Source organism: Cucurbita pepo, chromosome 8, assembly GCF_057944985.1.
Source record: "Cucurbita pepo subsp. pepo isolate OVF chromosome 8, ASM5794498v1, whole genome shotgun sequence".
NCBI lineage: Eukaryota > Viridiplantae > Streptophyta > Magnoliopsida > Cucurbitales > Cucurbitaceae > Cucurbita > Cucurbita pepo.
In genome coordinates, this window is record NC_141805.1 from 12,682,562 (window position 1) to 12,697,575 (window position 15,014).

General features: G+C 36.7%; 2 protein-coding genes and 1 pseudogene across 3 annotated transcripts; 1 reads left to right on the forward strand and 2 right to left on the reverse strand.

The window, feature by feature from the left end:
* Window positions 1-124: 124 nt before the first annotated feature.
* On the reverse strand, window positions 125-1,991 carry LOC111801177 (remorin 4.2). The gene is made up of 2 exons (XM_023685175.2): window positions 1,275-1,991; window positions 125-565 (listed from the first exon to the last, which is right to left on the reverse strand). The coding sequence occupies exons 1-2, from the start codon at window positions 1,905-1,907 to the stop codon at window positions 374-376; spliced, it is 825 nt and encodes a 274-aa protein (XP_023540943.2). The 5' UTR covers window positions 1,908-1,991; the 3' UTR covers window positions 125-373.
* A 2,465-nt stretch (window positions 1,992-4,456) lies between these two features.
* Window positions 4,457-12,169, reverse strand: LOC111799857 (kinesin-like protein KIN-14P). The gene is made up of 22 exons (XM_087126399.1): window positions 11,719-12,169; window positions 10,971-11,067; window positions 10,728-10,885; window positions 10,511-10,621; window positions 10,073-10,301; window positions 9,730-9,857; window positions 9,508-9,606; window positions 9,291-9,368; window positions 9,115-9,207; window positions 8,995-9,024; window positions 7,718-8,833; window positions 7,558-7,639; window positions 7,375-7,470; window positions 7,125-7,304; window positions 6,909-7,015; window positions 6,645-6,824; window positions 6,345-6,508; window positions 6,012-6,265; window positions 5,733-5,896; window positions 5,180-5,661; window positions 4,980-5,080; window positions 4,457-4,728 (listed from the first exon to the last, which is right to left on the reverse strand). The coding sequence occupies exons 2-22, from the start codon at window positions 11,029-11,031 to the stop codon at window positions 4,679-4,681; spliced, it is 3,963 nt and encodes a 1,320-aa protein (XP_086982525.1). The 5' UTR covers window positions 11,032-11,067; window positions 11,719-12,169; the 3' UTR covers window positions 4,457-4,678.
* A 439-nt stretch (window positions 12,170-12,608) lies between these two features.
* Window positions 12,609-14,809, forward strand: LOC111800667 (small ribosomal subunit protein uS5x-like; annotated as a pseudogene). The gene is made up of 2 exons (XR_015422123.1): window positions 12,609-13,312; window positions 14,462-14,809. The product of XR_015422123.1 is annotated as a small ribosomal subunit protein uS5x-like (transcript).
* The last annotated feature ends 205 nt before the right edge of the window (window positions 14,810-15,014 follow it).

The following is a 15,014-nucleotide window of genomic DNA, read 5'->3' on the forward strand; positions in this document are numbered from 1 at the left end:
TTTATGAAGTTTTGTTAGAGACTACATTGAAAATTAGAATCATAGAAATTAAAAAAGAAATGAAGTATATAATTCAACTATATATCTATTACTATGCAAAAAGATGATTAACAACTACAAGAAGTCTCGTAAAGACAAACTTGTATAAACACATAGACTAATTGCCCATTTCTTACTTACAAATTGTTAAACTAAAACCAACTAGAAACCGAGATTTGATCTTGGTAGCGAGGATGTATAATATAGCTTTCCTTTGTTCTTTTAAGTAAAAGAAAAATGTGAAACTGTTTTCGGAGGGTTTTGATTATCCATCTCCTTAATTAATTACAAAGAGAGACGAATTCCAACTGCTCTGATCAAAAGAGAGAGGAATTCAGAAGAAGGAGCGCTTGGCTGGTGGCCTTCCTACTGCTCTCATCAAGTTTGATATTTCGATGACCTTCGCAACTTTTGTTCCCCTCTTGGCCTCAGCCGATGCTCTTCTTTCCTCTGCTTTTCTGCGCGCCTTCGCTACTTCATTCTCCATCTTTTCAAGCGCTTTTGCTCTCCTCTCTTCCAACCTCCTCTGCACATATTCAAATTCTCACTTCATCCCATTCATAATGTATGAATCATGGAACTATATGTTCATTCTTTTTAACTTTCAAATTTTCATGTTATTTTTATTTTAACTTAATCATCTACTATGGAAACTCTTATCTAAATTAAGTGTTAATTTTGTTTATTAGGTAACATAGTTTCTTAACTCATTTGGTATCAAATTAATGATTCGAATAATATGTTTCACTATAATAAACAAAGTGTGGCAGAATTTAAAGTGAACAGCTGAGTTTAAAACTAAATTGTTCTAATATTCCAGAAGCACACTATTAGTTTCACAAAAAAATTTAGAAATCAAAAGTGATTTTCACTTCTTGTAGTAGATGATGCGTTAGGTTTCAAATGAATCTAGACTTGTATTGAAGAATCAACCAAGGAATTTTTCAAAAAAGGACAGTAAAACTAAACGTGTTTTTTACTCAGATTTTAGAGAGAGAAATAGAATATTGAAAAGGTGAAAAAGTAGAATGAAATAGGAAGGAAAGTTGTGGTTAAAAAGTGAATCAGATTGAAAAAAACATTCACATGTTCAACCACACACTCATGCAATAACTAATTGATCATAAATGACCTCTAAAAACAAAGTAGAGCAATTAATTATTGAATCAATCTATCGACTAACACAACGCATTTCTTCAAACAGAAATCGCCATTTTCAATTTCAAATCACGTACCTCGACCTTCTTCATCCACGAAGATGCCTTCTGAACCTGCTCCCTCTCCCATCCACTGATCACTGCATCTTCTCTCTTGAACCGATTGTTAATCTTTGCAATCTTCGCGTTCTGCCATGCGCTAATCTTCGTCTCCACCTCCTCCTTCTTCACCATCTGCAACGAAATCTCTCTTGTCGCTGCTGCTCCTCCGCCGCTACTGTTCTCCTGTCTCGTGATTGACGACGGCGTTAATTGATCATCAAACGGATGACCGTCCGGTACGATCGCCAACGGATTCGTCTCCTCCTCAGGCGTAGCCTGATCTTCCTCTCCAATCCTGCTCAAGTTATTCGGAGCTTCGTTAATCGGCCGGTCCTGGCGATAACCGTCGCCGATCTCCGCGCCGGCGATTACCAGAGCATTGAACTCTCTACTTATGGAAGTAAAATTCTCACTGGAAGCGCCTTCGCTCGCCATTGAAGTCGATCTCTGGCTCGCCGTTTCCCAAGCCTCTCCGCGGCGGTTCCGATTCTCCGTCACCGGCGGTGGTGGTGTGGGAGTCAGAGCGTGGATTTCGCGGATTTGATCTTCACCGTCTCCGGCATGAGTAGGTCTGGAGGTTCCTGCTAGTAGTGCTTGATCGTTGAACATGGTGGGAATTGAAGAAATGCAGAGAGTGTTTTTATGAGTAATGAGAAGATTTTGAGTGAAGGAAGGGGAAAGAGAGAAAGAGTCCCTTTGAGAATATAATTCCAAAATGAATAGTTTGTTTGATTTGAAATTTGGGAATTATTAGCCACAAAATGTATTACGTGGAACACATTTCCAATCAAAAATATCAAAATTATTATTTTACTTTTCTTCGTTAATTTCTTTTTTCTCTCTTTGTTTTTTCCCCCTATGACTATTCTTTTTATTTTTAAAATAGATTTCCTTAATTTTTAATTTGTTTTTTTAAATAAAAAATGTGTTGGATGTACGTATAGGAGAAAAGAAAGGTAGAATTTTAACCTTTCATATTTTAGTTATACGAGCTATGGTGTAACAATTCAAGCCTACCGTTATGCTTAAAACATTTTTTACAAGGGTGTGGAAACATCTTACTACCAGATGTGTTTTAAAACTGTGAGGCTGACGGCGTTATGTAATAGGCCAAAACGGACAACATCTACTAACGGTGGGCTTGAGTTGTTACAAATAGTATCAGAGCTAGACACTGATGTGCCAGCGAAGACATTAGGCCTCAAGAGGAGGAGTGGATTGTGAGATCCCACATGGTTTGAACCTTCTTTATAAGGGTGTGAAATCTTCTCCTTAACAGTCACGTTTTAAAACTGAGACTGACGACGATACGTGATAGGCTAAAGCGGATAGTATCTTGTTAGCGGCTTGGGCTCTTACATAGAAACTTACTCACTTTGTATTTGTTACATCCGAAAACACACATGAATGAACTTATATCACAGTTGAATGACTAAGAAATGCTTAAAATAACTAAAATTTACTATTCATACAAACAAGCTGCACCTTGTTGAATAATGTTCTAAGAATTTTCCTAAGAAACATTTGAAGCAGTGATCTTTTGATTTTTTTTTTCGAAAATATGTGAGAAAAGACAAAAAAACAGGTTAGAAAGAATTCAAGTTAGAATGCCCGGAATGTTGGAGCAAAAATGAATTTTAGTTCAACAATTGGAGTAGCGAGAGACCAAGCTATAGACCTCGAGAATAAAACCAAATTTATTAAGATATCTGGTATATTTAAAACTAATAAATATGTCACCAAATTTATTAAATTATCTTTGTATATTTAAAACTAATAAATATCTCAATGTGGCGTTTTGTCCCATAACTACACAAACTTACAAACCTAAATACATTTTAATTAAGTGAAAGATACAGGGTGTGGTTGTAAATAATGGGAATTTAATATAAAATATATATTATTCTTTTTAATTGCTTTTAGATGTCTATTTCAATAAAAAAAAAATAAAATAATGCAAAGTAATGATTATATTTGATTTAATAATGTTGATAAATTTATTATAAGAATGAAAAACATAATGCAATATACTTCGACTAAATCAAATTTTAATTTTTTTAAAATATTAATAAATCTTTATTTAGTGTCGGCTGGACTAAGGGAAGCTGGAGCCCACCAATATTAAGATAGTGTCAACAAACCACTCAGAGATCAGCACGTGTCAAGAAAAGCAACGTTATTTCACTACAAAACACGTGGCAGTAAATCGCTGGAGTTGGGCCCACAATGAAGGCTCTTTCCATGCAACTGTTGATTTAGACTACCACTAAACGCCACGTGTACGGTGGAAAAAGGAGTGTAGCTCGGTTTCCGTGATGGACACGGCACACGTGGCTTTAGACTGTAAAATCTAAAATTTAAAAATATATTTTTTTTGGTAAGATAAAAAAGGAAAAGGGAAAACGACAAAAATATAGTTAATTTATGTACTTGGACATCTTCCCATTACGTGGAGATAATTTAAATTTTTTGTATGGTTCCAATTGGAATGTGACACGTGGGGTGATTGGAACACGTGTACTTCACTAAGTGGTAGAGTGCATGGCCACGTGTTCCAATGGTTGGGGTAATTAGGTTTTTGATAATGACATCAATGGCTTTGAATATGTTAAAATAGAAAAAATTGGTTAATGGATATTTTAATTCTATACCTTCTTGAACTCTCTAATTGTTACTATTTATTTGTTAAGATTAGCTATGCACCCCCTCAATCTTTTCCTTATGTCTTATTTACACGGTTTTGTATATGATTATGTTCTGATACATGCTAATAGTTCATTTGCTCTCCATGTGTAGCCCATTCGACCTACCCCAACCCACTATATCGTGCATTCTACCCATACCCATATTGTGCTAGCCCCCTCGAGCTAGGGATAAAACCAAGCTAACCTTTTTACCATGTGCCAGACTGTAATGAAAATCTCTAGTGTAGTAGTGCATGATATGTTTAATGGATTATGATTTCAGAACTCCCTATGCATGTGCATATGAGCTGTTCACTCACCTCGGCCCACCGGATAAAGTCCTAAGCTTCAACACTTAGGGATCCGACGTCTCACTAGTACCATTGAATTTATACATAAAAAATTATAGTTTTACATGTATCTAAGTACAGCCATGAGATAGTTCCCTTTTACTCATAAAGCTTTGGGTTTGGCTTCATTTTAAAGAGGACGCCATTTCTATATAAAAGTTACTTTTATACAGTTTTCTCGTCCCATTTTGAGGACTATACATACATAGAGGCCTTTTATATACACAGCTTTACAATAATAAGTTTCCTAACCTATGTATATATATTTTTTTCAATGAAAACAGGGAAGAAAAAATGAAAAAATGAAAAAACAAAACAAAAAAGGAAAGAAAAGTTCCCTCTCAAGTTATTGCCATCTTCTACCAGACTTGAGCCCCATTACAGTTTTTCTAAGACCTGTTACAAAGCAGTAGCTTAATTCATAAAAAGTTCAACAAATAGATAAGAATTACATTATGTCTAATAAAAAAGAAGTCCCTAAATGCTTAAGTATAGAGACTAAGGGAAAAACATGAATGATCAATGAGAAACATAGAATTTAAACCTTGTTTTTTTCCTAGGCGACTTCTTTTATTTCAGAACTATGGTTCAAAGAAAGCGCAAAAAGAATGGAGGCAAATAAAAGAAATATTAGAACTCTCACATACTTGGTGCTGAGGATGACCTTATAGGCTCCTTGGGTCCTGGAGAACTAGTTGATGATCTTGTAGTCTCCCTGATCCTAGAAGCAGCAGTGGCAGATCTGGGCCTGCAAAAGCATGGAGTAGGGATTTTTAAAGGAGAAACAAAGATAAAACCGTTATCAACCCAACCGTGAGCTAAGGTTTTCGAAGACAAAATGACTCACTTTTCCAACTTCTCTACTGGTTTTGGAGTTTGATTGAAATTCAGAGTTGCATCATTTTCTGTTTCAACAGAGAGATCATCATCAGGAATGTCCATTATTCTTTCTTCATATTCTGCAGCTCCAAATCCTAATGGCTCAGCTCCTTCAATAATATTTTGACCTATGTCTAGTGGCCGAAGAACTTCATGATGGTTTTTCACATCATCCATTGAATGAGGCGAGTCTACTTCTGAATGCACATCACTATGATCTGATACATTGTCTTCATCTAAACCAGTTTTCTCCATGGCTCCTCCTATGCTCTTCCTGCCCGAAGACTTCGGAGTTCTTGGCATTCCACCGTTCATGTCTTTGTTCGTAGAAGTTGCAATGCGCTTCTCACTGTCGATACCGTTGTGTACATTGTTCTTGAGGTCTTTGACAAGTTGTAGCCTCTCAATCTCCTCATCCCTTTTGCTGATAGTGTCTTTCAGAGATGCCACCTGAAACAGGGACACAGTTATGGTTTTTGATATAAATGACTCTAATGCAAATCAAGATGAGAAATGCTCACCTGGTCCATTAGCTCTTTAACATCCTTTCCTTCCTTGCTGCTCCGTGCTGCTCCTAGCTCGATTCCCGAAACTCTCTCCGCGAACTTTAGTGTGCTCAAAGATTCAGAATATGAGTTCACATCAGGATTAAGCTGTACAAACATGACCGTCTTTGCTTGACCACCTATAGCATAGATTCCAAATTTGCACTTGTTTAGACGTTGTGTGGCAAAATGAGTATATCATCCAAACAAATGAACAATTGGAAATAATGTTGCTATGCAATGGGGAAATAATACCAAGGGAGCTTTGAAGGACTTGAGTGAGCTTGCTATTTCTATATGGAACATGAGAACTCTTTTGTGCAAGAGCAAAAATGACATCTCCAAGTGCAGACAATGATTTGTTTATATGTTGTGCTTCTTTGAGTCGATCTCCTATAACTTCAGAGCGATCGACTCGTTCACTACCAGCAAGATCTACCAAGTGAAGATTACCATGCAGTGAGGAACCACCCTTCAAATCCGTCCCACGAACGTGAATAGTCACAATACTGTAGGTTCACATGAAAAATAAGAAAGGAAGAATATGGAGAAGAGAATTTGAGAGTATAATAAAACAAACAAACAAACCTATGTGACCGACTACTTCTTTCATTCATGGCAGTGGCACCAACTGCTCTGTTCTTCAGTCCGATGTCCATTAGTTCTATAACATCTGATGTTGCATTCACTGGAAGCATGGTCGCATCCGGAACCGCAAGTCCGAAAGGTTGGGAATGAGTCAAAATCCCCAGTGTGTGAGAGTTAAGAAAAAACAAGAGATAAACAACAACGTTGGAATAGCAGTCCTTAGTTGAAATGAAATAATAAATCAACAAAACTGACTTGCAAATTGGTGTAAACAAGTAAACTGCATAGTTTAAAAGGATATTTTTTCTGGGAAGCATTGCTTGAAAGTAAATCCCGCACTTGTTCATTATAAATTTCAACCATTTGCGCTCCAACTTCATAGGAAATGGCACCGCTTCTATTTTGAGAGATCTCAAAAAGGTCATTGAGTGCTCGATAATTAACTCCCCAGTTCTCCTTAGTAGCACCATTAGGACCGGTCTTAAAGGAAACAATGTGACAGATAGCATTAGCTAGAGCTCAAAAAAGTTGACTGTATTATCCATACATATAAAGGAAGCATACCATTGTATAGGTCTTTCCCGAACCAGTTTGGCCGTAGGCGAATATGCATACATTATATCCATCAAGTACAGATCGTATCAATGGTTGGATATCAGAAAAGACCTCCCCTGCATAACACGACAATTAAGAATCGCAAAGATACCTTCTGCCGCTCGAAAATATACGAATATATCCCTATATATATAAGACTACATGATAAAATGAAAAGAAAGAGACCTTGAGTTGAAGCTGGGCTGTACACCTTGTTAAACTTAAATGCCTTCTGACCTTCTTTCCCAGGCTTGGTTGGGTTTGCTATTACCACTTCTCCATTTTCACCAATGTATTCTACGGTCATCCGTTTGTCTTTCTGCCCGCTCAAAAACGGCCTTATTCGACAATAAACTCTGATGTTTCCTGATGGATGAGAAAAGATTTAAGTGATACAAAAAGAAAATAAAAATGGAATTCAGAACAAGAGTTTCACCTTTTAAATCCTGTAGCTCGTTGAACAATTTTCTATTTTCAGTTAGCAAGATATGGTAGTTCCCAGCAGCATGTGCTATTGATTTTAGTTTGAGTCCTGGAGAAGGTAGACTTCATAATAAGAAAGAATTCATTATTATAAAGATGATATATAGAGCCAAAACGTTGTTCGAATCATCACTACCTAATTGGTTGACTTCGTTTGAATAGTCCAGCTTTACTCTCAGAACCTCTTCTTTAACAGACTCCGTGGAGCGTCTTACACCCTGAATAGTTCATAAAGTATTTTCATAATCATAATATCTCAAAATAATAAAATTATGAAAATTCTATTTCAATCACACCTCTAGTAAATTGCATTGAAATTCTATCATGCGCTTGTAGCTGTTTACTTTTGCATTCCACTTTTTTTGCTTTGATTCAAAAAATGTTGTAAGTTCTTGCACTTCGTTACTCGAGTCTTCCAAGAGATCCTCGAGTTCTTTTATCCTTTCCTCGAGCATTAACCGAGCCGATTCTGCTTCCGTCTCCACTTGCAAGCAACGTAATTTATACATCTTTGTAGTTGTTTCCAACTCTTGCTTTAGCATTACAATCTTTGCTTTACTTTCATCTCTTTCTTTAGTCAACCGAGTCACATGCTCGCCCATTTCCGTTTCGAGTTGCAAGCAACGCGATTCATACATCTTCTTCGTTGTTTCCAACTCTTGCTTCAATGCCATGATCTCTAATTTGGTTTCGTCTCGTTCTTTAATCAACCTAGTTATACTCTCAGCCTTTTCTGTTTCTAATTGCAAGCAGCGGAATTCATACGTCTTCTTAGCCGTTTCCAACTCTTGGTTCAAGGCAATGACCTTTGCTATGCTTTCATCTCTTTCTTTAATTAACCAACTCATATCCTCACCTCTTTCAGCTTCCACTTGCAAACGGCACAGTTCATATGTCTTCTTAGCTGTTTCCAATTCTTGCTTCAATACTGTGATCTCTGCTTTGCTTTCATCTCTTTCTTTAATCAACCTATTCAAATCCTCACCTTTTTCTGTTTCCACTTGTAAGCAATGCAATTCATACATTTTCTTAGTTGTTTCCAGTTCTTGTTTCAACATTGTGATTTTTTCTTTACTTTCATCACTTTCTCTAATCAATCTACTCACATCCTCACCTTTTTCTGTTTTTACTTGTAAGCAATGCAATTCATAAGTCTTCTTAGCTATTTCCAGCTCCTGCTTCAACATTGTGATCTCTACTTTGCTTTCGTCTCGTTCCTTAATTAGCCTACTCACATCCTCGCCTTTTTCGACTTCCACTTGCAAGCAACGCAATTCATACGTCTTCTTTGCGGTTTCCAACTCTTGTTTCAATAGTATGATCTGTGCTTTGTGTTCTTCTCTTTCTTTAATCAACCTAGTCACCTCCTCATTGGTAAAATTCTTTTCTTCTGCTTTAGTCTTCTCAGCTTGCTGCAATTCCAAAAGCTTTCTGTTCGTGAATGTTTCCAAAAGTACAAACGCTCATAAAAGAATCTGGTTTGTTGTTTAAGTAGGAGTTAATGGAATACTTAGCAGAAAAACTCAGATTTAAATAAAAAATTAGAGATTTCCTATATGGTCAAGAGTAAAACCTTTGTATGTTGAAGCTGGCCAAGACCACACTGAAGAAAAATATTTCCAGGAGATAATGTGAAAATATGAAAGTACTCGACTCAAAATTTTTAATCAAACTTATTTTTCTAAAACAATACCTGATTTTCTTCATTGATATTTGATGCAAGTGCCTCAAGCACAGTTATGCGAGACTGGAATTTCTCTTCACGAGCCTTGAAAAGATTGTTTTGCTGGATAAAGAAAATCGAGACATGGAATTTCATAACATAATTCAAAAAGGAAGACAATGGCTCAAAAATATTTGAGATATTACGGTTCGAAGATGTTCCGCCTGAGTAGAAATACGACGCTCAATTTCTTGAACTACTTTTCTTAACAGGCATGCGACGCGCTACCAAAAATGAAAATAAATACTAATGTTAGGGAGTGTGAATATTTAAGAAAAAAAACTATGACCAACATATGTTGAAACAGCTACGTTGTTTGGCATTCAATACATTTTATATAATAAAGTATTTACATGGCCATACATGAGGAATTTCACCATTCTTTTTCTCCACACTTTCGTCGAGAATTCCATTCACAACACTCAAAAGTGACTGAGTTGGAGCATTCTGCAATAAGAGATGCTGAAGTGCATCAAAGTTAAATAAACACTATATGTCACAGAAAGCCATAAACAAACTGAAGCATATTAAGCTTATAAGACACAAAATCAGGGGGAGGGAGGTGGAGGGATCAGAAGAACTCACGTCTAGACTATTTGATTTCATCATTTCTGAAATTTTCGCAGCTGGAAGATCTGCGTAACGACCTTGTTTTAGTTGAAATACTTCATGGAACTTATGGCCAAGATGATTTGATCCACCCAATGGTTCAGCTGATTAAAAGAAAATTTTTGTATAAGAATAAGGTGCCTGTACTGAACCAAACATTTAGTAAGTAGAACTTCTTCATTTTTTTCCTTTGTAATAAAAACTTGCTTTCTTGTAAGTTATGAAGGTTTCAAAATGATAATTTTTGAGCTGCATGTTTAGTTGGGAGACCGACAGGATACTTCTGTATTTACATATTTGATGGTTGCAAAAGCCAAACCTGACACCATAGGACCACTCAGTGTACGAAGAAATTTTGACTCAAATAAGACTTTCCTCCTTTCGTCTCCCATCATTGGAGAAGAAGGGTCATGAAAGGATATGCCAAAACGACTGTTGATCTCCGACTTAGCAGGTGATCTACATGCCAAAGGGCTATCTCCCGCATCATTCGACATAAGCCGTGCTCTAATTGACCATAAACAGTTGTAAAGAGAGTCCATAGAATCCTGCAATTTAATAATATCTAAGAACGAGACGAGGACAAGAAAGAAGAGAAAGATATATACTTCTGAAAGAGAGAACTAGGCAAATATTTAGGTTACCTACATCATGCACGTAAACATATATTTAAAGTGCGTGGAATAGAAGTCGATATTGTCGTACATAAACTTATGCACATAAACTTAAGAGCACTTTATAAATCTGGATACATTACATCTTCGATGTCGATATTGTCGTACTTCATTATCCCCATGTTGACTATAGCTGCAAGGAACCTCGTGATCTTCTCCGCTCGTGAAGCCAAATTATGGATAACATAACCTGCCTAGTGTTGGAAAACTGATACTCATAACACTGAACAGTGTGATATGACAAAAGGACTGGAAAAGAACCACAACTTATGAAACAAAAACAGAACCAGTAGGACCAACCTCCTTAGAACCAGGTTTTTTTAGCTTGTTCAGAATTTGGGACAAGACATTGGCATCAAGCAAGCATGCTTTGAGATCCTCATCACAAGCATTGATTGGCAAATTTAAGCCAGGGAAAATACTCCTCAACCACTCAGCTAAAATCAGTCTCTGCTTAGCTACAGAAGAATGTAGTAAAAGAATTGAAAGCTTGTTTTGGTTTTTGACCAGACATACAAATGAAGATTGTTGACAAAACCTCACCATTCTTGTCTACAGATATTGGATTCATGGTTGAAAACCGCTTGGGAGTGGCATCAAGCATTTAACTTGTCCACTAATTTACAAGAACAATATGATCCTATATCAGGAAAGAAAATATTACAATAGTGCAGCAACATTTCGAGTCTTCTTCCATTGAACAAAAAGCTAAGAATTAAGAACTATGAAAGAAAGAAAAGGCCATAAAAAAAACATTATACATTACATGTAATTCAGCTCAATCATAAGCGTAATCACCATTCCGTCTATTAATGAAGCGTGATTCTACGTCGTCTGACCATAAACACCATAAACTAAATGGCGATATGACATGCTTGTCGAGTACACAAGAAAGTAGATTGAATAGGAATAAACAACAATAAACCATCATTTTTTAAGCGACACATCAAAATTCTTCTACACATATGGGGGTCGAAATTTTATCTTATAACTTTTTTCCGGAAAGTAAAGATGGGTTGACCACTAAAACCTAAGAAGTACAAAAGAAAGAAACGACAGATGCAGAGCGACATTTAATCAAACACCTTGACTGCAATACTAAAGTTGGAGATTCAAAAACCATAATGCAGCCAAAAAAACCTGTATGATCTTCTACCTTTCAATGTGGTTGAGATTACAGAGACATTCAAGAACATTCAAACTCCATAATCATCAAGCCAAACCATAACTCAAGCATGAATTTCCAGAACAAAACTAAAAAAGAAAAAAGAAAGAAACCCAGAAAGGGTACCTGTTTTCTCAGGCAAAGCAGCGGGGAATGAAAAATAGAAGGTGAGAATTTTTCTGGAAACCTCACAGAAGGAAATGGGTGTTGGGGAGTCCCAAAAGACGAATTCCATGTACCTATTTAGGCGTTGAAAACGGGAATTGAATAAAGAAATGAGCGCCCAAAAAGGTCAGATTGATCCCATGAAGTTTCTTTGAACATTAAGGAGGTCAAGAACGCGTTGAGAAGGACAATGACACGAAAGAGAGAGAAAGAGAAGAAGGAGGGAAGATTGATTATAGAAATATTTAGATAATTGGATGGTGGATGGTGGGTATTTTCTTTGGCGGTTGATCCTCCATGGAACAACAGGATTGGGAATGTTCCATGAAAGTAGGAGATTAAGCTGCTTCTTTCTCCTCTCTTTTTCATTTCCATTCTCTACCTTTTTCTCTCTCATCGATGTCTCGTTGAATTTTGGCGCGACCAGACCTTCCAAAATTGCTGTTTTTAACTGACTTGTTCTTCATAAATACCCAAATTTTATTTCATTTTTTAATTCAATTATAAATATCTTTGTCGGAAATTTTCATAAATGGTTTTTTTTATTAAGAATTAAAAAAATATATATATTACAAAACTATCGAAATTACAAGTCAACGGAAATACTAATAATTAAAAATACAATTTTAAAATTTACTCGGTTCAATATTTTTATGTAAAAATTGGTAGTATATTAATGGATATTATTATTATTTTTAAATTTACTTCAAACTGATTAAAAATTATTTTAAGAGGTAGGAAAATTAATAAATTTTAGACTGTAAGGACAAAAAGGTAATTTTAAGAATAATATTGGTTTGGCGGGTACCAAACAGGTCCAAATTAGAACTCCGGCCCGTGCCCGCCAAAAATCTGCCCAATTCTAAACCTTTCTCAAAAGCCGTAGCTTCCCTTCTTCCCCTTCGGTAAATTCTTGTCCAACGCCTCATATTTTTTCCTCTACCGTTTCTTCCTCTTTACTCCCATTATGGCGGAGCGCGGTGGATTTGGACGAGGGTTCGGCGGCAGAGGAGAAGTGGGTTCCGGTCACCAAGCTTGGTCGCCTCGTTAAAGAGGGAAAAATCCAGTCCTTGTACCAGATATACCACCACTCTCTCCCTATCAAGGAGCACCAGATCGTTGATACACTCATTGGCCCTAGCCTCAAGGACGAGGCAATGAAGATCACGCCTGTCCAGAAGAAGACCCGTGCTGGACAGAGAACCCGTTTCAAGGCGTTTGTCGTCGTCGGCGATGGTAATGGCCATGTGGGTTTGGGAGTCAAGTGTAGTAAAGAGGTTGCCACAGCGATTCGTGGCTCGATTATTTTGGCTAAGCTGTCTTTTGATCCCTGTGAGAAGAGGGTATTGGGGTAACAAAGATTGGTAAGCCCCATACAGTGCCTTGTAAGGTTACTGGAAAGTGTGGATCCGTCACCGTCCGGATGGTTCCGGCGCCACGAGGTGCTGGGATTGTGGCGGCTAGAGTGCCCAAGAAGGTCTTGCAATTTGCTGGGATTGAGGACGTGTTTACATCTTCTAGGGGATCGACTAAAACTCTCAGCAACTTTGTTAAGGTTTATCCTAAACTTGAATGGTTAATTTATTCTAGATTTTGGCTGTTTTCTACTAGCTTTTTGTTGATTTGAACTTTTGGGGTGCTTTATCATTATGGATACCACCACTTAGTTATTCAATTACTATATATTTTGTAGTCCATTCATTTGGAAAACTTCATCAGGATGGAATTCACTCTCAGGAAGTGTTGTTTTAAGTGTTCTTGATTTGTTTTCAGTGCAGATAATAACATTTAACCATATAATTTGTCCTCGAGTATTTTGCACTGACTTCTATGTGTGCTAATTGGAGGAGTTGGCTAATTTCTACCTTAAAATTATGCAATATTTCTGTAATGTTTTTCTGGACTTGCATTGCATTGCGCTTTCTTAACTACATTTGTGCAACAACTCGCATTACTCTGTTCTACGTGAAGTTGAGCTTTTCTGCTATTGATGTCATCTTATGTGTTTCATTTTTGTGGTGTCATGTCATGAGTCCATATGTTATCATCACTGATTTCAGAACTAATCATTTGATGAATGGATTTCATTTGGATGGAATGTTTAGTTTCCATTGTTCACTGACTGATTCAGAAAAACCGCCCAAGTTCACTGCTAGCAGATATTGTCTTCTTTAGACTTTCCGTCTCAAGGTTTCAAAACCCTATCTGTTAGGGAGAGGTTTCCACATCTTTCTAATGAATGTTTTGTTACCTTCTGCAATTGATGTGAGATCTCACAATCCACTCCCTTAGGGGCCAGCATCCTCGCTGGTACACCGCTTGATGTCTAGCTCTAACACCATTTGTAACAGCTCAAGCCCACCCGTAGAATATATTGTCCTTTGCGTATTTTCCTTTTCAAGGTTTTAAATCGCGTCTACTAAGGAGAGGTTTTCACACCCTTATAAGGAATGATTCGTTCTCCTCTCCAACCGATGTGAGATTCACATTTTTATACTGATTTTTTGCCTGCGGTTGCATAAACTAGTCGATAACTTCCCAATTTCCTGTTATAACCGGAAGCTGTATCATTGTTGATTGTTCATAACAGTGAAATTGTAAACCAAATAAGAGACTGCTCTGGGGTTGTGTGTTCTAATTCAAATTGATTTGGATTTCTTTATTTGTGGGTGATGTTTTGATTTCATGTGGGGTCTTATTTCAGGCAACCTTCGACTGTCGGCTGAAAACTTAGGGCTTCCTAACACCTGAGTTTTGGAGGGAGACACGGTTCACAAAATCCCCATTCCAAGAACACACAGATCTCTTGGCAAAACCCAGCGTGAAGGCATTGTTGTTAGAAGACCTCGAGAGGGCTGCTGCTTGAATTTGGTAAATTATCATCCCTTTTTCTTTCAAGTATGGGAATATGCAAACCTTTCTTATACGAGAAATCTACCTCTGTTACATTGAAGGACAGCTTTTTTTTCTCTCTTTCACAAATTTTGAATTTTGGCTGTAATTTATTTACCACCCTTTCATGGATGTTAATCAATTGATTGAGTATTTTTTTAATATTTGATGAATCTTATTTTATTATTACTTTTACTTAAAAAATGGAAACAATAACCAAATACAACTTTAAAAATTTAAATAAGAACAAGAAATAAAAACCAAATAACTTTGTGTTTAAAAAGAAGAAAAACATTAGTAAAGATTATCTTAAAATAAGAGAAGTTTGTTGTACTTAAGATAGAAGTAAACTTGTGGATTAAGTT